General features: G+C 40.2%; 1 protein-coding gene across 1 annotated transcript in view; it reads right to left on the bottom strand.

Moving 5' to 3' along the window:
• Positions 1–23,070, bottom strand: part of PLB1 (phospholipase B1) — an 84,387-nt gene that overhangs the window by 17,526 nt on the left and 43,791 nt on the right. The window contains exons 32-47 of the mRNA XM_074168873.1: positions 22,282–22,340; positions 20,439–20,506; positions 19,381–19,424; positions 18,013–18,121; positions 14,249–14,300; positions 14,027–14,107; positions 12,870–12,935; positions 12,429–12,529; positions 11,481–11,562; positions 10,840–10,944; positions 8,979–9,074; positions 7,802–7,873; positions 5,864–5,941; positions 3,805–3,865; positions 3,057–3,115; positions 515–573 (exon numbers count right to left, since the gene is read on the bottom strand). Coding sequence (XP_074024974.1) covers positions 515–573; positions 3,057–3,115; positions 3,805–3,865; positions 5,864–5,941; positions 7,802–7,873; positions 8,979–9,074; positions 10,840–10,944; positions 11,481–11,562; positions 12,429–12,529; positions 12,870–12,935; positions 14,027–14,107; positions 14,249–14,300; positions 18,013–18,121; positions 19,381–19,424; positions 20,439–20,506; positions 22,282–22,340 — 1,192 coding nt within the window. The remainder of the gene's footprint in view (positions 1–514; positions 574–3,056; positions 3,116–3,804; positions 3,866–5,863; positions 5,942–7,801; positions 7,874–8,978; positions 9,075–10,839; positions 10,945–11,480; positions 11,563–12,428; positions 12,530–12,869; positions 12,936–14,026; positions 14,108–14,248; positions 14,301–18,012; positions 18,122–19,380; positions 19,425–20,438; positions 20,507–22,281; positions 22,341–23,070) is intronic.

The raw sequence follows: 23,070 nt of genomic DNA, 5'->3' as shown, positions 1-23,070 counted from the left end.
TTCATACCCACTCTGGCATGAATTGTCTCTGTCCACTTTTCAATAGCAAAGATGTTTGGAACATTTTCATTGAATATGCATGCAGTGCTCTCACCATGTTCATGCCAATCCACACTCACTCAGACTCTCTAGCATTAGACACTGCATTAGATAATCACAGCAACAGCAGTATTTTGAATAAACCCCAGAGAGACTAGCAAGAGGCTAAAAGAATTCACTCATGTTAGTAATCCATGGTACCAGCAGACACACAGGACCATACCTGTAGCAATCAGGTCTGATTAAAAAAAAAAAAGCAACAAAAAACCACCACAAGAGCAAACACAAACACCACCACCACCAAAAGAATCACTTCCTTTCTCTTCCAGTTCTGACTCCTCCAATCCTTACCAAGATCTCAATATCCTACCCCTGCATTTACATACTTAAGCATGTAACTACACAACCAGGTGACCCAAACTTTTAACTACGTGTACAGACAAAAGTAGAGAAAGAGAAAATTAAGAATTTTCACCTCCAGGAAAGTCCCCTCCAGTCTGTTTGTAGGTCAGCTGCATTGGCTCCTACTGCAGTCTGGAAAGGATGGAAAGAACCATTTATAAAATAGTAGAAGAAAAAAGTGCTACAAGTTTATGTACGACAGACATCGTGATTTGGAAGTGCTGGAGCATTGTGGTAACTTTACTCTGCATCCAGCCAAGCTTTTGCAATATCCCAGTTTTAGCATAAAAGGTTCATGTCCTTATTCACCACCATGCACTGTGCTGCATCTCCCATGCTTCAAATTCACAGGCTTCCCTATGAAAGCAGCTCATCTAGACAGTAGACCATGGAGCATCAGAGAAGGTGTAGTCCAGCCAGAATGCATCAGACTGTAAGGTCAAGGACATAAGGCTTTAGAACTACTACTCTAATATTGTTTTAGCAGCCCAAGGGAACCCAGATCAACATCAACAGCTTTGTATTTGGATTTTTTTGGTGGAGAATGCTTCATCCTGGCATTTCCTGAAAAAAGCTGATTTTGAGAGACTTAATAACTCAGGGGGGAAAAAAAAACACCAAAAAACCTACTGATGAAAAATTCCCAGCCAGTTTTAGCTGTAAATAAATCAGTAGGAGCCGCTTTTTAATCTGCCATGAAAACAAATCTTTCGTGTAAAATCCACTTTTCCTCTGCTGGACCAAGTCTGCCTGTCTAACACACAGATTTGACGAGGTGTAGGCAGGATTTTTTTTGCCAATACAGATAAGCATGTTGGCATATCTATGGATTTCACTGTGCATTGGTGCTAGGAAATCAGACAGATGCGTTCTAGCCAGTGACATGACTAAATTGCTCAATGTTACACATTAACCTCCAACTGCATCTAGACTGAGAATAGCCTTCCTGCAGCGTGAACTTTAATATCTCTTAAAAATAAATTAAAAAAAGCCATGACAACAAAGAAGTTTGTGAAGAATTTGAGTAGCTCACAGTACTGGGATAGTACCTCTAGCAAGGCCAGCACCCTGCTTCGCATTCAGGACAGCAATCATGAAAAAGGGTTCTTCCACAGCTTTATAGTTTCTTAGTGGTTTCACTTAATTTTGTATTCTTCGAAAAGCCATGGTATCAATTCAGCCATAAACACTAACTGCATTCAGGACTCTTGTGGGAAATACCAGGAGGAAAATCAATGCATTAGTGGACCAAGGCAGATCTTTGCTGCTGCAGTCCCTCTGTGCTGGGGATGTTCAGGCAGCACAAAGTGTGCACTCCTGCTGGCTGTACTGCACCTTGCGCAGGTGTGCTCACATACATGTGTGTGAGAAATACTCTGTCATTTTTTCTGCCCTCCCTCGACCCAGCAATAAATCCCTTGATAAAAACCCCAGTCACACCCTGGTGTGGCAACAGCAACGGATAGAAACTGCATGAATAATGGCAGTATGAAAAACTGCCTTGCTTAGCTCTTGAGACAGAGACCTCCAGCATCAGAGTCGGGCCTTTATGACTAGGGCTCTCCGAGACATTTCAGGTACTAAAAGAATTAAAATTTAAAAAAAAAGAGATCTGTGCTAGTGCACATATCTAGCACTAGGTGTGGGGGAGGAAATCAAGCAATTAATTTCAAAAGTCATGGCAATGGATAGGAAGAAGACTTGCAGGGTCATTACTGAGGTCTTCTAAGAAAAGCTCAAAGCTCAGTGGTGGGGGGAAAGTGAGGATTACATCAGCTCAAGCAAAATCAGTTTCAGAGCTAATGAGGAGGTGAAGACACACACACCTGCCTGGAGATGAGCCTGATCATTTAAAGGCTTCAGTCCCTTCAACTCCCACTAAAGTCTAAGAGAGCTGAAGCTGCTAGAATGAGCATCAGGAGTTAAAATTCATGGGAACTGTTGACGCGAATGTTTGCTTTTATCCTATGCCAGAACAATTCTGTAGTGCAGTACAATCCTGGAACCTTTTCTTAGAACACTTCAGTGCAGATCTGCAGTATCCCCCACTATTCTTTTCTGGGCCCTTTCTTTTCTGTGCTTACTCTTTTCAATTTGCATTTCTTGGTACACAAAATGCATCAGAGTTTTAAATGGAAGATGCCTAACCCAAGAAGCAACATCTGAAAGCAAAATTCTGAAATACAGAAGTATCAGAACTATCTTAAGTGAGAAGCACTTTGTTCTGCAATCAATTATTTCCATAGGAATTTTCATCAAGATCTCTCATTGCATGAAAAATGCCAATTGCTTGCTCTTGTTTTTATGTCAGAAAAGACTATTCCTATAAGGCAGACATTTCCCTTTTCAAAAACACTTGAATAAACTGTGTGCAATAGAGAATGTGATCCCATTTCTGTTCTGGCATGAATTATTCATTACTGGATTGCACAATTGCCAGTGTCACTCATATCCCTTCAGGCTATTTCTTTGCTAAGGGGCACAGGTAGATGAGTTTTGCTTTGCCAAACCAGAGCAATTTGCTTTCTATCTGATGACGCCTGACATGACCACATCTAGGTAGAAATCAACAATTGCTCTTCTCATTCTAAACGTGGGAATACAGCAGTACTCACAGTAAGGGAATCTCCCAGCGCTCCTATGACTTTGATGTCAGCAGGTTGTAGCTCATGTACTAAAAAGTAGTAGGAGAAAAAAGCATGATTATTGGCAACTGACACAAAATGCTGTTTAACAGAATAAAGATCCAAGTCTATGGTTCCAACCTGTTGGTATTTTTTCAGACTTTTAGGAAGAATGAGCCTCAAGTTCTATGAGTCAGCTAGGCAAAAGGCATAACTTCTTGCCTTTGCTTGCAGAAGTGTACTCAACTAACAAGGAAATAAATGGACCTTAAAACAGCTTAGGAAAAAATGAAAGCAGATTAGATATGTTTAGGGATGCAAGCATTCAATCTCTTTTAATTGGTTTTCAGGTTTGGGATCAATACTTCCCATTAGCAATCTCCCTGTAAAGCCTTCCAACTACACACAGCACTCCTGCTGCGCTGCTTGTCAGAATAGCTTACCAGGTAGGTCAAAATTGTTGAGTCACTAACCTGCCTAGGCAATTTTAATCTGCCATGTTGCTGTATATGATATATGTATATAATAAATGGGATCATGTTTATCCAGAGAGCACATCTGCTGTGTTGCAAAATTTGCTTGTATGGCAAGACAGACTATCTTCCTTTGCTGCTAAATATATCAGCGTTTATTGTTTCCTTTCCATCTAGGATTTGCAATTTCAAGATGTTATTTTTTTTTAATAACAAAAGGTGAAGACTTTCCTATTTGTGATTTTAGCTTACAAGTGCTTTCTCACCTGATGTTGGGACAGGACTGGATGGAGCCTGTTCAGAACACGACAGGTCACTGCCCCAATTCTGAAATGGCAAGTTACAAAATTGGTTCACCTTGTGGTTAGCAGGTAATATGGAATTCAGACAGGGTTTAACTGTACAGCAAAGGGCAAAACCAAGTTAAGACACAGATCCTAATTTGGTGTCTACATAGCTCAACCATCCTTTCCTCTTTAAGGAACACTGTCCAAACATTAATTACTTCTGGTGAAATTTTCTATTTTTCCAAAGGAAAACATTTCATCTAAAAATATTGCTTATGACAAATTTCCATAAGGAGGATAATTTTTTTCCTCTCTTCTACAACCTGGAGATTTTGTCCATGACCTAGAAGATGGAGTCTTCGGGTTTGAAGTCCTACTCCGTTTCAAGAGACATCAGATGTAAAACCAAAAATCAAAAATAAAATCCTCTGCAAAATTATAATACGTTGATTTAATATTATACTATTATTATTTCCCCATGTACCTCACTAGAAACCTATTCTTTTCCTAGAAACTTCCAAAAAGCGCTTGCTTTCACTGAATATAAAATTTTAAAAAATTTTGAAGCTACAAAACTTTCAGTAAAGAGAGCCATCAGCCTCTAAATAATTAGACTTTACTACACATTTGTAGGTGATATAATAGTTATTGCATTTACTCCACCAATTGAGGAAATTGAGTCAACCACACATCGCAGAACATCTTGGCTCACCAGCAGAGACAGCTGATGAATGTGCCACCCACGCTTTTTGGTAGTGAGCAACAAGATTAGCTAAGAAGGCAGCAAGGAAAAAATTCTAATTGTTGTAATGGGCAGTCTCCGTAAGAGCAAAGACTTTTGCTTATGCTGATCTAAGAGCTGGCCCTGCTTGGAGCAGGAGGTTGGAGCAGGGATGTCCTGAGGTCCCTTCCAACCCCAATTATTCTATGATTGCACAATTATACCATTCAGACCGCAAAACTGTAGAATTATACCATTCAGGACCAGTGGTCTTCAGAAAGCATGGTTAGCCTTAAAAAACATCAAGACAAATTCATCTGTAGTTGTAAAAAAAATGGTGTAATAGGCTACATTATCAGCCATCTAGTTAAAGGCTGGTTGCAGAGGCTAGAAAGGACAGCTGGGCTTATTTTTAGATCGGAGAGGAAATGTTCCTTTACTCTCTCTACTGTGTCTTTCCTTTACCCTATCACTTCAAAAGCTATTGCTGTTGAGATTCAGTGGAAGTGCAAAAAATTACCCATTAAAAGTGTAACTCAAGCTTTACAGATAAAAACCCAATTTCAAATTGCAAACTATGGTGTGCTGAAACAATAGCAGCTGTTGCTCTTTGTAACCCCCAAGGCACACAGATTTTTACAATTTGGCTAGGCATGAGGACCCCCAGCATGCCGAACTAGCCCAGCCCATTTTGCTGCCATCTCCACCTTCACTTAGTCTTCGTGCCTGCAGCCATTTGTCAAGAGCAAATAACTGCCCCATTTCTTCAAGTCCTACACCAAGTTTGTTTCTGCAGTTTGTTTAATCTACCTTGTGGTAGTTGCTCAGTCATGGTGGAAAGTGAATCCCTTTGAAAATGGATTCCTATCCCCTTTGTATCTGGCCGCATATCCAATATGTAAAGGTGACTGCCCTCTACAGGTTAAATTTACTTAAGTATGGAAGTACAGTGGCTCAAGGAGAGAATAAACCTTCTTCAGATCATGTGGGGGCTCAGGGTTCTAAGTTATCTTCTCCCTGTTGTGAGGAACTTGCTATCTGAATTAATGATGCATCCCAGATGACTTACTGTTGAGCACAGTTTTTCTACAATTGCAGCAATAAATACAGTTCATTTTGTTCAGCTTTTAGGAAAAGTTAAGTTTAACATTTGTTTACACAGGAAAAAATGCAATGCAAGAGAGACTTCCCTTTCTGAAAACTGATAATCAGGACTGAGTTTATCATCTCATCTATAAATTCAGGAGGATGTGTGAACAGTCACCAGATACAGCTTTGCATATTTTGCCTAAAATGCAGCAAAAGATGAACAATTACCTCTATTGGCTCATCAGTGGGTTCCACAGGTGGATGTGTGTAGTTGCTATTCTTGTATGTTGCCAGGAATGGTTTGTTCTGGAGAAAGAGGAATACACAAGTAAGAGAAAATAGGCAATAAACACATGGCACAGACCATAGCAAGTGATATCAAAACATAACATCACCAAGAAAGTAATTGCCTAAGCTGCAAAACAGGGATCTGGATTTTGAAACCATGGTCTTTCCTTAAAATTGAAAAGTAAGGCTTGTGTTTAGCACCTTATGGCAAAAATAACATATGCCAGATCCTGATTACAGTTTAACATTTTCCTTACAGTTTAACCTTCCAAAAATTACTTATACTTTATTAGATGTTTAGTCCTGTCAAAAGACACTGATATAAAGTCTAGATAAATCTGGGCAGATCTTCCCGTGTCAGCAGAGGGGAGATGAAAGATTGATTACTGAAAGGATCACTCTTCCCCCCCAAGAGAGGCTGTATAAATTGCATGGTTATTTTTGTCCCCTACTAATGCCAGGAATACACGCACATTGTATAGGCTAAAAAATTTCACTGAGATGCCCACTTAGCTCAAATAAGAGCAATTCTGGTATCTGCATGAGGAGTCTTACAAAGCACTAAATCAGAAGGCATATTTAGTTGATTAGAAGGCCCACTGATCTTTTATTTGCAGGGTTTTATCCTATTTTAAGTTGCTTCAATACAACTAATTTTCCTTGGCTTGTGAGGCCTTTACAGTCTGGCACACCTGGCACTTCCATGGACATGTCTACCTGAAGTAGGATTTTAAGACTGTGGTGAGAAACTGTGGGAACAATAAATGGAATTTGTGGTGTCAGAATCTGAAGTAATTTACTACTCCCTTTTGTAACACAGAAGGTGAAATCCCCTGGAAACAGTCTTTTTATTCCTTTGTAGCACTGTTTCATCATCTACCTCAAAGCTTTCTGAGCAGGGAAAGCTACTGATACTGCTACCAATGACTTTTCCAAAGCAGTAAAGGCTTACCATTTCTGAAAACAATGGCCATATATGTTTTGCAGGGGATATAAAACTTTTCTATGCCTACTTCTAAAAAACATCATCTTTGAATAGGAGTGGATGAAGGGAAATAAGTAAAAAATCCACACTGTGGCACTGAGGAAGTTGCTAAGTTAATTTAAGCTGCCTGGAAAGAATACTGGGCAAAATTAAGTAGAAGCAATTTAAGTGAACCTGAGGACTTTTGAAATACGCTGTTTAATAACTCAGCACATCTTCCTTTTCTGACAGGATGGATACAATATGGACAAAAGTCTCCTGTATGACTTGAATGACTGTCTCCAGACCTGAGAGAACAACTCAGCTCCCTGATCTGTTCAGTTCTTTGGCCTCCTCGTTGAAACTGGTGAAAAAAGGGAGACAATTTTTGCTGACAGCAGCAGTCATTTCCACGTGCTGATACCTAGCAACTGTACTGCAAGTTCAGCAGTTTGTTTTATAACTGTAGAAGCAGCTTCCAAAGAGTCTGGAGTACCTCTGTTGTGGATCAGGCCAGGAAAACCAACCTGCCACTAATTCAAGAGATAACAGATCCCCAAGTTTTCAGAGTTGTTGTGGTACCCGAACCCCATTGATTCTGATGGGAAAGTTAATGCAGCATATTCTGTTGCCTGCTGCTTGAGTTGCCTCGTACTTCATGAACGTAACAAAACACAACCTCTGCTACAACTGAAAACACACAAATCAGCATGTCGTCAATCAGTACTCATTGCACAGTAAAAAGCCAAGGGACACCGGAGCAGATATATGAGAGCACTCCTCACTCGGAGGTAAGCAGAGAACAAAAGTTTTCAGTGAACTTGTTTTAGACATACTGAACCCCTGCCCTCTGCAGCAAGCATGAGCACGTACAGCCACCTGATACACACTCTCCACAACATAGGTATATTTACCTGAGTTGGACAGTCGAGGACAATGTCAGCCGCAAAATCAAATGAGTCAGCTTTCTGGCCTACAGGCTGTAACTAGAAAGGAAAACAAAAAACCCTATTTTGTAACCATGTAGGCTTATCTTACATTTGTATAACAATTCTAATCCAAATGAATCTAAATATACCTTTCAAATTTATATAAAGCTGCCTGTCTTTACAGACCTTGATTTACACAAGGCTGAAATGCATCTATTTCTCAGAAAGAACATGGCAACTGCATAACAAAACAGCAACTCTAGAAAGAAGCTTAAAATGGGAAGTGGAAAGCTACACTGGATCAGTTTAAACTCCTGGAGGATTTTGGCAGGCACATGAAGTACCTTGGAATTTTGCCAGAAGGCAAGGTCATAAACTCTCTTCTCTTGCATAAAAGACAAGACACTAAGAGTCCCTCAATTTTTATAGGTAAGCTGCATGATGGTGTCTTCAACAAAAGCCTGTTTATGCATAGAAGATTAAACCAAATTTAATTAGAGGTACTGCTTGATGATTGCAAGCAATCATGTCAGCTGTTAAGACATTACCCCGAAGTATACAGAAGTTACCATACAGGATCTGAGATACCGCCTCTGACTCGATGCGTACTACTGCATTGCAACGCTAAGTAAAATGAGTTTGCTTAAGCAATCTTTAACGACACATTTTTATTGAGCTTTCCTCATTTCCAAATGTAGTAAAACTAAACTGAATTAAAGCCACTTTAATTCCTAATGAGACATTCACAAAGCATGGATTTAAAACAAACTTCTAAGTAATCCATTTTAAATTGATGTATGCAGTTACAATTCTTTATTTGGTGGTTTCCCACATCAGTGCATAGAAACATCATCCTTATTGAACACTGTCCCGCCTTTCATGACAATGGGTAAAGTAGACTTGCTCAGCTGAATTAACAAATGACTCTGATTATGCACTTACAGCACCCCTCTCCTCTCCACACACTTTGAGAAGCAAGAGATTCTAGGCTGAGAGCAGCTCCAGAAATTTGAGAGTATCAAACCAGTAAAGAAGAAACAAACACAAGGTCCAGCACTAACCAGGCCTTTATTGCAATTGCAATTTCTTTATTACAGTGATTATTTTTATGGTAGTCAGATCTAGGTAAAGACCACATTACATGCAGACCCTGTCACCTTACCACAGCATTCCAGAGAGCCTTGGCAAGCTGAGAATGGCCTTTCTGGCTTGGATGGAAGCAGTCAGGTGAGAAGTAGGAGACATCCGGATGCCCATCCTACAAACAAAAGCGTAAAGGACATCTGAGCGTGGAAAAATCCACACCTCCAACTTAGGGTTGCTGAGGCCAAATCAGAGCCAGTAGGAGGAGGTTTGTGCTACTTGTTCTTGCTGCTCCAAGGTGGAAAGTCTCATGATTACCTGGTGATACAAAGTGTACTTCAGCAGGTCCATTAGCTACCAGAAACACTTAACTAGAGATGCTTATGTGCATTCAAGGGCAGATCCACCCAGAAGCAGCAAAACCACCATGTGCCCAGTCTCTCTTTGGGTTCTACAATAAAGGTGGGCTCCTCTCCTTGGCACATCATCAAAACTGGCACCAAAGGCACCAGTATGCCCTGCAGTACCTTTACATGGTAACAAGCATGTTATGGATGCTTTACCAGAAGGAAGAGAGCCCATCTGCTTTTTCACAGCTGTGTTAGCTCTGCAAGTTTGAAAGGAACAAGAGGCAAGTAAGTGTTCAAGCAAAGGCAGCTGGACTGACCGAGTACACCAGTACAGTCTCCTTTCTGAGCAAAGCTGTACTTTAATACAGATACTGAAGGAAAAGGAGTTTGGAAATTTAAATATCTTGGCTTTCATGTGAGTATTGAGATAAGAAAAAGTTTACATCATAGATGACTGAAACAGATTATTTTTTTTGCTCAGAGCAGTCCTTCCTCAAAACTTAAGCAGGTTTTAGTTCAGTGTTTGGGCTAGCTTATTAGAGGATGTCTACAAAAACTTGCAATTGATATCTTTTCCCAAGATTAGAGGCAGAGTTTTCACGTCAGGAACTTTCAAATGTTGTGTGAGATACAAAAACACAGCATCCTGAGCTTTCTTAAAATCTGAACTAAAGCTTGTGAGACTATAAAAAGGTTCAGAAATATTTTTCTGCTTCTGCTTTTACTTCAGTGTTCCCTACCTCAATACCAAAATCCCTAGTGATGACTTTTCACAGGAACCAGCTTCACAAACAAACTCAAAACAACAACAAAAATAAAAATCAAAGCCTGTTTTTCCTGTGAAGCTTTCAGCCAGTTTTCCAAATTTGTCTGTAGCAGCATCTGAACTTTTCAAACTTGTCACTAGCTATTGCCAGCATTTTCAGGATCACTCTGGTTCAATTATATCAGAGCAATCCCTGTTAAATATTTTGCCCCATCTGCTCTTAGTTCCAGGTGAGATGAAGAAGTGCAAATGCATGTGAAACCTAACAAATGGAGTTTCAGAGAAGGTTTGGGTGATTCCCTAGATTTATAGTTTACTGAGACTTACCATTCATGGTACCGAGATATAATTGTCAGTAACAAGAAAAATGGCTCACTACATAAAAATACTATTTCCACTGGATCATACGTAAGCTTCTCTCTCAGGCACAGAAGAATGAGTTATGGGACATGAAGAGGAGGGTGATGCTGTAGTCTCCAGTGAGCAATACAGCTATGTTGCCTTAAGAACTGCAACTTAATATCTGTCTTTTATTAATCATATTATATTTTCAGAAAGAAAATAATTTATGTACCCTCGAGAACATTCACAAACCTTTTAATTCAGGGTTTGATTAATTTTCCAAAACAGTAATTCATATTGACAGCACAATATGTAAACCAGAAAACTGCTAACTATATGAAGAAATCTGATGTACTGTACCAAAAAGCAACAAGTTCTAATAAGAAAAGCACAGAACAAGCTGAAACTATTTTGCAGATAGTCTCTAAAGGTTAGATACCCACACATAGTCCTTTGCATGCAGAAGTCTCTTTAGACCATACCTGACCAAAAGGAACCTTGGGATTTTGGAGGAAAGGCTGGATGATCACTGTGAAATTTTCATGAGTATCATATCTGCCAGAGTCCACTAGTCTCCGAATGCCAAGCTGCAAGAAATGAAAAAATGACCATCAATAATCCATCAGCATCTCTGCATCATAACTGTTTGATTTTGTTTTGGGTTTTTTGGTGGTTTTTGGTTTTTTTGGGGGGAGGGGGGGAGTAAAGAGGTTTTATTTGTATGGGTTGTGGTTGGGGTTTTTTTGTTGGGTTTTTTTTTTTTGTTTTTTTTTTTTTAAGAGCCCAAGAATCAGAAGGAAGCTTTCACTTCTTAACTGAAATAGCCACAGCTGTTGGCAAAAGGTGGCCGAGAAGGCTGGAACGTAATGCTACAACTGTCCATGGGAGACAGGACTTTGGTGACTGAACTCCCACCTATCCATTGGTTCCGTTAGAAACCAAAATTTTTCTAAAGAGCTTTGCTGCTTTGTTTTGGTCATATGGTGCTTTGGATAGCATCAAATTACCTCCTGCTTAGCTCATAGGGCCCATTTCGGTAAAATATTGCTATGATATGTTGCTTGGTAATCAAGAGTTCACCTTAACTAGAGTAAAGTAAATGCACCACTCCTGATAAACATACCTGGTAATCTCTGGTGACTTCCCTCACCATTGTCAGATTTGGTGAGTTTTCTTCTCCTGTGAGAACACAACTACACAGATAACTGTGGGAGAAGTTAGAGGAAAAAACAGGAATAGAGAGTTAGAGATCTGAGAATGCAGAAGTCACCCTTTGCTGCCCAACACCCTTGGACGTGGGAGGAACAAGGAAAACTGTACAGTCGTATTTCCGTGAAAATGTATTATTGTCCTTGCCATCATTCATCATTTCAACACTTAGTCTTATTTTCTGCCTCACATGAATGATACTACTTTAAATCAGTTTGGTTTCACCCCCAGGTACATCAAAGCGATGTATGCTGTACTGTGATAGTTTGGCTCCTTCATTACACACTGTAATCCATAGGCCCTGTGGCCTGACAGAGGTGTGTGACAGTCCCTCTTTGGAATGTACTGGCTGCATTACCTCTGAGCTGATACCTTCCAATCAATAATTCCTTTTGGATTCCCAAGACACAGAATTTGCACCTGCCTGGAGGGTCAGCAATGAATCAAATTACCCGTTGCAATAAAGGCTCTGAAGCAGGAGAAACCTGTCTACTCTGCAAATACTCCACATTCCCTCAAAAGGCCTGAAAATCCAAATGCTTGTGGACTTCCACCCCACCTTGAGGAACCCTGTATCTATAAGTTTAACTCAAGCTCATTGAGGTGTACATTATGTAGCACAGGAAACCTTACAGTCCTAGACCTGGACAAAACACACGTGTCCTCTGACAACACTTAGGTCAAAGCCAAGAGACGGCAACACCATCAGGCAGGGTGATGTCAGCACTGCATGGGATGTGTGTAGGACTGTAGTGCTACCTTTGAACATCAGATCAAAAGATGAGAGAAGCATGGAATAAGAACATGCTTTATCATCATAGACAGTAAGCTCAGGTACAAAAGGAAGTCAAATAAGCCTTACTCTGCCATGTAAGTGGGGCACTGAACTTGAGTATCCACAAACAACTGTCTCAGAGGGAGGAGGTCCATCACGTCAACCAGACTCACTAGAGCTTTTGGAACCTGAAAGGTAAACCAGAATTTAGCTTGGAAGGAACTGATTATGCAGCCCACAGTGCAAGCCCACTTTTACCCCAAAGTCCAGCCACTTGACACCCTTTCCCTTTCTCCATTGTTGGAAGGGGGGAGGAGGAGGGAAGCAACAAAAAACCCCACCAAACTCGCCCAATTCAGCTGCTTCTCCCTACTTTCAGATAGGCAAGACAAAAGAAAATGCTTTTGCAGAAGTGAATGGAATACATTCGGTACCAGAATGAAAAAAAACCCCAAAACGAAACAAACAGAAGAGCTAGCACCAGTCAGTCATGTACTGGTATGAGCTAGACAATCTCACAGCACTTGCCTGCTCGTGTAGAATATCAAGAGTTTCTTGAATCCTTCTGATGAAATTCACAGCTGAGTAGTGATTCTGATAGAAAGAGAAGAGAAGAGAAGAGATTACTACTAAATGGAGACCCAAGGCATTTTCATTGGGAGGCTGGAGAATCACGTTATTCGCTTCCTTTTCTGCCATACACTGTGGTGAGTAGAACGTTCTTGCTTCTTTCTAGAGACCAGGGATTTTAAGCATATCAATTAATCTAAAATGTAGAAAGACTCAGTGAAATTTTGAATTTAAATAAACCTTGTTGAATAGTGGTGTATTTAATCCAAATCCACTGGGTCCTTCATGTAAAGATGCAGGAAGGAAACCAATCTGAATGCATGCAGAACAGCATAAGCCAAGCAGCCATAGGCATGCTCACAGTCAGCTGATAAGCTCTCATAAAATTAGGTGAAATCATTGCTAGTCAAGGTCATAGCTATAAATAGAGCTATAAAACTTGGCAGCAGCAGCAAAGATGCCTAGCAAGGCTCCTGCAGAAGCAGAAAATTTCTCAGGCACAAGGAGCTGCAGGAGAATTGAAAATGCTCCCAAGAAGTTAGCATATTAAAGACGAGAGAGTAAGAGCTGGCAGAGAAAGGTGGCCTCTCCCTGCCACCTGCCCACTCAACTCCCATGATCTCCTTATGGCAGCCCTAAAGGCCTCTCCACAATCCAGATAAGCACAAAATTCAAATGATATTGAGCACTGCAGCAGCTTCCCTCATACATACCTCACCTGTTCCTAGTACCTCCCTACACTGTGAGTTACGGGGTGATGACAATTGTAGGATTGGACTAGTGGTAGTTCAGAGCAGTATAATTCTTTCTTGGATGTCTAAAGAGGCCATGCTAGCAATAGAGAAGTTACCACATCAGAGGAGTGAAGCTTTTCTTCCCTTCCAGTTTTTGCTCATGGTCAAAAGACAGTAGCAAAGACAGATAACAACCATCCTACTCAGTTGCAGGTTTTTACATCAGGGCACTGTCAGCAGCAACCACCATCAAAACCTTCAGCAGCACATATAAGGCTCTCTCTCTGAAAGCTCTAAAGAACCATGGATTTCCCTTGAACATGTTTCTACACTGACATCATACTCCCGCTACAGTTTCAGTTAAGCATTTCTACTACTCACAGGGTCTTTGCAAGAGTTGCACAGATCGTTGCCTCCAATATGCACCGTTATGAGCTTCCAGTCAGCACTGAAGTCAATTCTCTGTGCAATAAAAAGAAAATAACAAGCCTGAATTTCTTTGACTTTGATACACATATGGTATTGTTGCAGGTGGATCTATCATGTGATGGAACACCTGTTTATTTTCATGCTGTAAGATTAAAGGAGTCCCAGACAACTTACAGGATCAGTTTTCATTAGTCTCACGAGATTTCTTGCTTGGGCTGGTAGATGCCTGTGAAGAAGGACAACTAGTGAGTGAAAGAAACACTCTTATGGAGAGAACAGCATTAACACTCTTCAGACACCTTAAATCCAGTTGTCAGATATCAGAAGGGTTGAGTGAGGAGACAGTACAATCCTCATGTTGCCACTATCAAATTATGTGTTCACATCTTTGCAGAAGGTCAACATCAAATTGAACCTGCATACTGATTTTACTCAAGTTCAGTAATTAATCTGGAACCATAAATTTAGCCTCTATTACAGTGCTCAGCAGATAAAGCAGCTGAAAAGCCAGACACAGCTACATGTTTGTAAGCAGATGGCCTGTTTAGACCTAGGTTGCTATCAATCTATCTCTCATGGACTAAAACAAGAAGGCAATCCCAAGTCCCAATATTTAACTGACCTCTTGAGCAACATTTGTGTATAAACCACAGCTCATCACCCTGCAATGCCAAAGGGTTTCAGAGTTAACTGTGCACACCTCCCTCGTTTCTGTAGCCTGCACCCAGAGTCAGCACTTAATTTTCAATTACGTAAAACAGCTCTGTGCATGCTACCTTTCCAGAGTAATTAAAAACCCAAGAAACTTTCAAGATTACTCAAACAAGTTAAGATGAGAGCCTCGCTGTTTTCCAATAGCCAGATGAGCACTCTCGCTTTTTTGTATATATACATACATAAAAAAACTGCCATGAATTTTGAGCTACCTAGGCTGAACACTTCAACCTTGTTTGACTGCCCTGAGACGTTGATCCTCAAATATGCATAGAAAAGAGAACGCGGTTGGAAAGCTTTGGCCTTCCAGGCAGCTCTGTAGTATAGTATGAGCTGCATCTCCCTCCAGGCTCTTGTTAGAAATACTTCACTGACTGACTGTTATCATTTCTGGAAGCATATCAGCTGACATTAATAAGCACAACACTTGTTTTGTATGGCAACCAGAGCTTAGCTCTCCTGTGTTTACTGTAGGAACAGGAGATACCTCTCACCATCCCCTCCAACTGAATACTGACCTAACACTGTTAACCCCAGACAGCTATAATGGGGAATGAGCCCTGTCATACATCATTTTGTGACACAGGCACTGTATACATGTAATAGTTCTGTTCACCATTACCCTTGTCCAATGTCATAACCTACTTATTTATATGCCAAAGCTATCACAAGCCACAAGTGGTCACAGTTTCCTTCTCTTCTTACTGTAGAAACCCCTAAGACAGGGCATTGACTTCAGTAGTGATCCAGAGGAAAACACCACTTATTGAGCTGACAGTCTGCAACACCTTTGACTTCTCATGCAGTCACTGAAGTGCTGATGCATCCTGAGCCAATGCAGCCAGTAAGATCTAACAACATCTTGAATGAAGCAGTGCCAGCAGTCATCCATCCTTGAGCTGCAGTTTCCACCAAATTTAGATCTTCATCCACAGAAATAGTTTGCTAATGGGAAATACAGATATTCACAGCTCCTGTCACCTGTTCTCTCCTCTCAGTCTTAAATCCTTAACCTCCTTTTTTCACGTGAAATCAGAGATCTCAGCCAGGCTTTGCTTCAGCAACATGCTTCCGATCTATCCTTAACTCCACCATGTGTGGAAGCACTTTGGCAATGAATGCAGATAGGCTTAGGAATGTTTTGCTGAATGAGACTTGCATTGTTACATTGCCATCAAGTTCACTATAGAGCTCTTCAAAGCATATGCTGTTTTCATTTTAAGGAACCCTTACACCTGATTTCCAAAAGCTGTTAAGGGTGCAGAACTACCTGGTTTCAGAAAGGTTCCAGCACCTCTGGAAAGCAGTTTCCAGATTAGCACCCAAAAGTGAGACAGGCCAGGTAACAATTCTGAAATACCAACATTAACTTGTGGACTATTTTTGCCCTCTGAATCATAGGAAAATGGATATTTTTGGCTAATGAAGAATAAATGCTGGATTGCATCATCATTCAGAGACAAATACCTAAAGCAGAAGAAACCTTTCCTTATGTTGCAATACATTTCAGTATTCAACTAGGATGCATTCATCTTCTCAGAGGCATCAAGATGCAACATGTGAAAGAACAGAATCCCAAAAGAAGCATCACAAAGCTCAGGGATATTAGTGTAGTACTTTACAGGACTTTACTTTTGCAACCTTTCTACAGAGAGCAATGAGACAGAGAACAACAAAAGACTAACAGAAATCTGGGACAATTGTTATCTGCATCTTCATGCTGAACGTTTACAAAAGATGGTTGCAGAAAATAGATAGCTCCACTTCATCATGTTTATCCAGTCCAGCTGCTTGCATGGGAAGAGGGAAGACTAATTGGTATAGATGAATTAGACAATTTTTCATTAGACTAACATCCATCAACTCATTTCGTACAGCTAACAAATAGCTGTTTAATAGTAATGCCTCTGTTACTACCGATAAAAACTGCTTTAAGTCATATTAGTGACTTAAGAGGTTGTATATCCCATCTCAAGTCCTCCCACCACTCCAAAAAGCCTGTTTAGGATATAAAATACAAGACAGGTACCTATTCTTTCCTATAACAAACAAAAGCTGAAGCTAATCTGGATATATGCTGCATATAGAAGTATGTTAATAAATTCTCATGAAAGGCTGAATTGGAGCCATAATCCTTGCACGTTTCACTGACATACAAAGATATATTCAGTCATCGCTAGGAAATAAAATCCCTTCTCTCAGGTATGGGAGGCTGTAGGATATAACAGGGCACCTAGCAGACTATTTCTGTCAGTAAGTCCAAGCATTTACTGAGATTGCTAGTATGACTCAGAAGTTACACAAGGCGCGCAGGAGAGCAATAAAAATACCTGATAAATCCCAACAATCTTTGCTCAGATACAGCAAACCCAAACACCTCACTTGGCTTCTGAACTTCACTTCCAAGACCTCTTTAAGAAGTAAAAGGAATTTTTCTTTAAACAAACAAACAAACAAATTAAGCCTGGGTAATATCAACTAACAATGTCAAATCCAGGCATGGTCTGCCAGAACCTGTGCCCAAACTATGACTGAATTCCAGCAGCCATCTGTTTTGTTAATTAAATAGCACTGACTCCTTCAATAAGCCAGGGATTTCTAGGCTAAGCAGTATAGCAAAGCTGAACTCATGCAGCCTCCCAGGTGTGACTAAAAGCAAAGAGCCAAATTCAGATGACCACAAGACATTACAATCCCTAGGTCTGCAATGCACCAAAACCCATATATGGCCATCAGCAATTTTGCTTTCTTCAGATTCCAGACTGTGGCTATGTTTTTCTCCTCTCACTTGTCCACTCTTGCTTGCTTATCCAGAAGCCTGAGGCCAGAATTATGGACGATTTAATCTAGTTTTTCTCCTAGCATCTCTTTACCAATTCAGTACATGCTCATTTTCTGAAAACATCCATTCTTTCAGAGATTTATTGACAGATAAATAGATAAATGAATAGATGTTGAAGAGGAAGAGTAGAAACCACCACTACCACCATACAGTTTCTGCCAGTTTCTTGTTTATGGATTTCATAATCAGGACTGTTGGCTTCATTTGAAAGTTCAGCTATTAAATAAGCCCACACATTTAACTGGTTTTGAGCCAATTTTCAACTCTAACTAGACTGGTTTTTCTTGCTGATTAGAGCAAGTTGTGACAGCACATGAGACAGTTGAAAGGGAATTAGATGAAGCAACCACCACTTGCAAATGTAAAACAAAAAGCTACATACTCAGCCTGTGCTCCAGGAACTGCCTGGTTAAGGAATGCATTCGAATCATTCTCACTTCCGATGCCAGTCGAATAGCCCATGATTGTAACATTGAACTCTCGGAAGATATCTGGAAAAGAAAGATGGCAATGAAAGGGAAATGCGTACATCTGCTTCCTGCCTACAGAGACCGGCACACACCAGCACTGCCACAGTTTTGCTCTTTGACAGCACAGCAGAGCTGCTGCTGCAGCCTCCACTCAACTAGTTGCACCCACCAAGCAGTGGCAGGAGAGACCACCAGCTGGCAGCAACTCAGACAGCAGCATGCTTGCTGTGCCCTGCACTGTCACTGGCAGATAAGATGAGCAGAATTGATGACTACTGTGTGCAGTTCTCTCTCATGTTGTAGTGGGTAAAGCCTAAAATAAAATCCTCAGTCATATGATGGTGACTTTGTGAAGCGAGGCTGAAGGGGCCTCAGCCCAGCAGGAGATTGTTTTCAGCTAGAGGGTTTGGGTCTACTTCACAGCCATGCAAAAATCTCATACTAGTGACAAATATGAAGAAGAAAGCCTCCAATGCATGGTTCTGACAAAATCCCACCACATTCTCCATTGCCTCCATAGTAGTTTCCAAAAAGAAGTTGACAGTAATTCACAGCTGATAGTGAAAATAGTCACATTATAAACTACAAGAACTACCTTAATCTGAAAGACTGAATTTAACCACATTTTAATGACAGCTTTGTCAAATGTAACAGCATCCAGTGAATCAATTCATTGGTTATTCTAATTACATTCTTGTTACATTCTGCTTATAACAAATGGGCATCAGAGAAGAACAGTTTACTGGTGCTCTTTAAATGGAAGTTTATTATTACAGCTGATGCAAACTGAAATTCCAGTGGCTTGACATTAACAATAGACTGAGCTATGAGAAGTTGCATGTTTCAGTGAAGAGAAAGTTAAAGTTATTCCCTTTAGTTTACATGCACGAGTAGTCAGCATTACTTATCAAAGAGGTCTACTCTATGCAAACATCTCTTTTTGGAAAAAACTGTGGTGAAATATTTATTAAAAGCTAATGTTAATTGCATCACAAGCATGGACATAGCAAACTTATTTAGAAATTCAAATAACACTCACCAAGCAGTTTTGAAGGGAGAGGGAAAAGAAAGAAATGGAATTTTTAGCTGCTTTTCAGCTTCGCCGATGAAGCCAACTTTCTATTCATTAGTCCTAGGATATTGTTTCTCTGAAAGGTAGTTCTTGTTAGTTATTCTAAAACAGCTTTGAGATGCTTAAGAGCTCTCTGTAAACATAGCAGCAATCAGCCTATTCCCTCTCTTCAGTCTTGACAATTAGATCCAGCAAAGCATTTACTTACTAGGTAGAGTCGTCACGTTCTCTAATGACGCATCTCCTCCAATGCTAAAATGAGAAAGAGAAATCCCAGTCACTCATCTCTTAGGTGGACACAGACAATAAGCAAAGTGAAAACCTACCATGAGAAAAAGCAAAGGGTGATTAATTTGCTAACTATCAATCTATCAGAGTACATGGAGAGGACAGAAGTGGAAGTGCTACTGGGGAGAATGGCTGAGGTTTCAGTGGTAAAGATGCTTGTCAGAAGGATTTAATGACCTTGCAGCTGTATGCAGGTACAGTCAATCATTATGAAATGGCAGAAAATGCCTGAGACAGCTACATACTAAATGATCAAAAATACTGCAGATTAGAAGGTCAACTTTGAGGCCAGTTCCAGCCACCCTAAGGCAGCACCAAGAAGCCAGCCCCCTGGGTGACGAGAGCTGCAGCAGTGGCTCCTCATTCTCTTCTCTTGCTTCCTCCACAGGGGTATGTTCCCTCCAGCTTTTCAGTTTGTGGGACACTGAGGCCACACTCCATCTTATGGAAAGGGGTTAGGACAGCACAGAACTGCTTCAGTCAATGACAACTGAGCTACATCATCATACCAAAAAAATTCAGTCTTTTACAACTGTGTGCTGCATGTGGTAAAAGTTCTCCAGTTAAGTGAACTGTTTTCCATGGTGCTACAAAAAGTTCAGAAGTAGCAAACTTTGAGAAGAATTCCCAAAAGCACCCAGTTCTGACTTGTTCGTTCCAGTGATTTTTCTCCAGTTTTGTAGATTTCCAACTTGCCATCCCACCATAAAAATAGAAACTTTCACAAGGACCCAAAGATGAAAGCATGAGAGAAGTCAAAAGGCCATCTTAAAATCCATTGCTGAAAACATTTTCTGTGAAGCCACCCTTATGACAAATCCTGGATCTTGATACATCTTCACAAGAAATACTATCCTGATAAGCAACTTTTTTTTTTTCTACTCTCTGGCAGCTGAAAGCCCCAAAACATGTGGAAAAGAACAATATTCCTTACAGGAGAGAATATACATCTCCTCCTCACCTTGGCTGAAGGCTTACCTCCAAGAAAGTCCACGGTATTCAGTGTCCAAATCCAGGAGATTATCTGAGGCAATTCCTGTACCAGCCTGGACATTATTTTACATTAACCAAATGAAGTTAAAGCACAATTACTAATACAATAATCACTCATACATAGTAATTTTATTTTCTTTTGAATGCATCTCTTCAAAAGCTTTAGAAGGCATCTGGCTTTTTCCCAACCTTCCTCCTGAAGAATACATCAAAGCCTTTCATAATTACTTACAAGCATCATATTGTATAAGACGCACAAAATACATGATGGAGCCATGAAACAATGGCTTTCTTCTCACGGGTCTAGATGAGCTGAATACCTCATTTACAGTTGCATTACTCAAGAATGATAAAAACGTCTCAGACAAAGACATAAAACTTTTTGGCTAATGATAAGAATCACTCTATGAACTCAACAGAGAAAACAAACATATCTCAGAAAGAAGCACCATAATACCTTTACACCAATTTGGGAAGTATTTTGCTAAATGGAGAGCCTTATTATAGTAGTACTCCAGCAAGGAGCAAAGCACTCTCTACACTTACCCTGAAGAAAGAGGCAAGCTAGCAACTACATCCCTCCTAAAACAACACTGTAATTCAGAAGCAGACTGCCTGCCAGCTGTGATATTATAGTTTCATGCTAAATTTGGGTACAGGGTAGTACTTCAGTACAGCACAAGACCAGGTAGACTATTTGCTGCTACCTCTGATTAAACCACAATACTACATTTTCTTCTATGTATAAGCTTTATTGAATTAATGGAAGACTGATGTTCAGAATAACTATGTGTGGGCCAAGCACATCTCTAAGACAGCAACATGCCACTGCGCTTTCTATGAAAGCAGTTTTTATTCTCTGTTCCTACAGACTATACTTAGAAGCAGAAACACCTGCAGGGTCCTGGATATTATAATATGGCAACCATAGCTACATAAAGAATATCTTGCATTTGTCAACATTGCAGGTTTGCATTCAAATGCTTCTATTTATTTCAGTAGCCTCCTGTGTGTAGGAGTTCTAGCAACATGCCTGCCAGATAGTTGTAAAATCTTCATGGTTTGTACACACAATGTCTTTGTTGTTAAGGCTCAGATTCAGAGAAATCTACGTTCCAATTACATCTTTCTGCCCAGTGTTTCCTTCGAGCTGGCTGCAGAGTTTCATTCTTTGACCAGTATGAAAACATTAGGCAGAAAGACATAATTGGAATATAGGATGTCTGAATGCTGAGACATATTTCTTTTAGGCTACCAAAGATAATCATCCTCAGCAAGAACTACATCTTGATAAAGAAACTAGCCATGAGCTAAACAGGCACAATAAAAAGACTGAGTATCTTCTGAAATGGATAAAGTCAGAGGGCTCTCACCCCTGTACATCCTCATCTCAGTAATGCAAAAATGAATAAAAGGCTATTATCTGACATCCCTTAGTTCCTGAAAGAACTGAGGCAAAAGAACAGGTTCACCAGTCTGTTCCTATTCAGAAAAACTTTGAAAAACACAGTAACTTAAGGCTTGGGCTCTGTCCCATTAGTTTCAACAGCATCTGGTCTCTTCTGTCTCCAAATCAGAAAACCATTTAAGCACCTCTTTAAAGGATTTGCCTGTGTTTTTGCCCAAGTTCAAAAGCATGTGAATATGCGCGTGGGAGGAACAGTGCTGAAGAACTGACACCTTCCTCCTTGTTCTAGCTGCTAGGTCTATTATCATCCATGAATGAATGGATCTTTGCTTCTAGGTACAACAGCTGTTTCCCCTCCACCAGGGCAGTCACATGTTTGTAGTTTTACCAAGAGAACAGTAAAAACACTTATCTTCTTACCGTCAAAGAATCCCCAAGAGCTGCTATAATTTTCACATCAGCTGGCTTTAGGGAATGCACTGCAAAGGAAAGAGATATAGCTGAGCCTGGGTAGGAAATAGCTATTCTTTTTCACCACTGTATAGTGTAAAACATGCCATTGTGCATTCTAATGCTCAGACATGTTGTTTTTGCAATACCCAGGTGATAAAACAGGAGCTCCCTCCAGCTCATCTCATGTGGTTTTAGCAGCAGCATATGCATATTATTCAGCATCTCAATGGTTAATTTTGCTACCAAAAAGACAGAAGAGCAAGGAGCAAATAACATTAAGTTGCAAATGATGTCCAACACCAAGATGAAGATAAAACAATGCAGTACTAGACAAAGCAGGAAAAGCATATTAAAGCTGTAAAAAGGCAGAGAAGGACTAAGAAGATGACAATATGAAGTTGTTATTTAAAACGGAATACTGCTATGTCCTAGACTAACATGCATGAAGCTGGATTACCAGTTTCCTTCCCCAAGATCGAGGTGGTATCACTTATAGGCTATGTCAGCACACAAATTTGGATTTTCTCACGAGATATTTTGAAGTTCTCCACTGGCAGTGAGTTAAGTGGAGCTACTTAGTCAGAATGTTACCTTATGTGACAGCATGGCATTGTATCTATTAAGCAGCTGCTGAAAAACATTACATCTTTTCCAATCAGTATTTTTCACAGTTCATCAGTCATTTCAGCAAAAATAAAAACTCATCTTGAAGGACAGTTGAAAGTAATTCAGCTTCATAACACAAAACAGGCAAGA

The sequence above is a fragment of the Numenius arquata genome, chromosome 2, assembly GCF_964106895.1.
Source record: "Numenius arquata chromosome 2, bNumArq3.hap1.1, whole genome shotgun sequence".
Classification (NCBI taxonomy): Eukaryota; Metazoa; Chordata; class Aves; order Charadriiformes; family Scolopacidae; genus Numenius; species Numenius arquata.
Note: the sequence above shows the minus strand (reverse complement) of the source record. Positions and strands in the feature narration are given on the sequence as shown.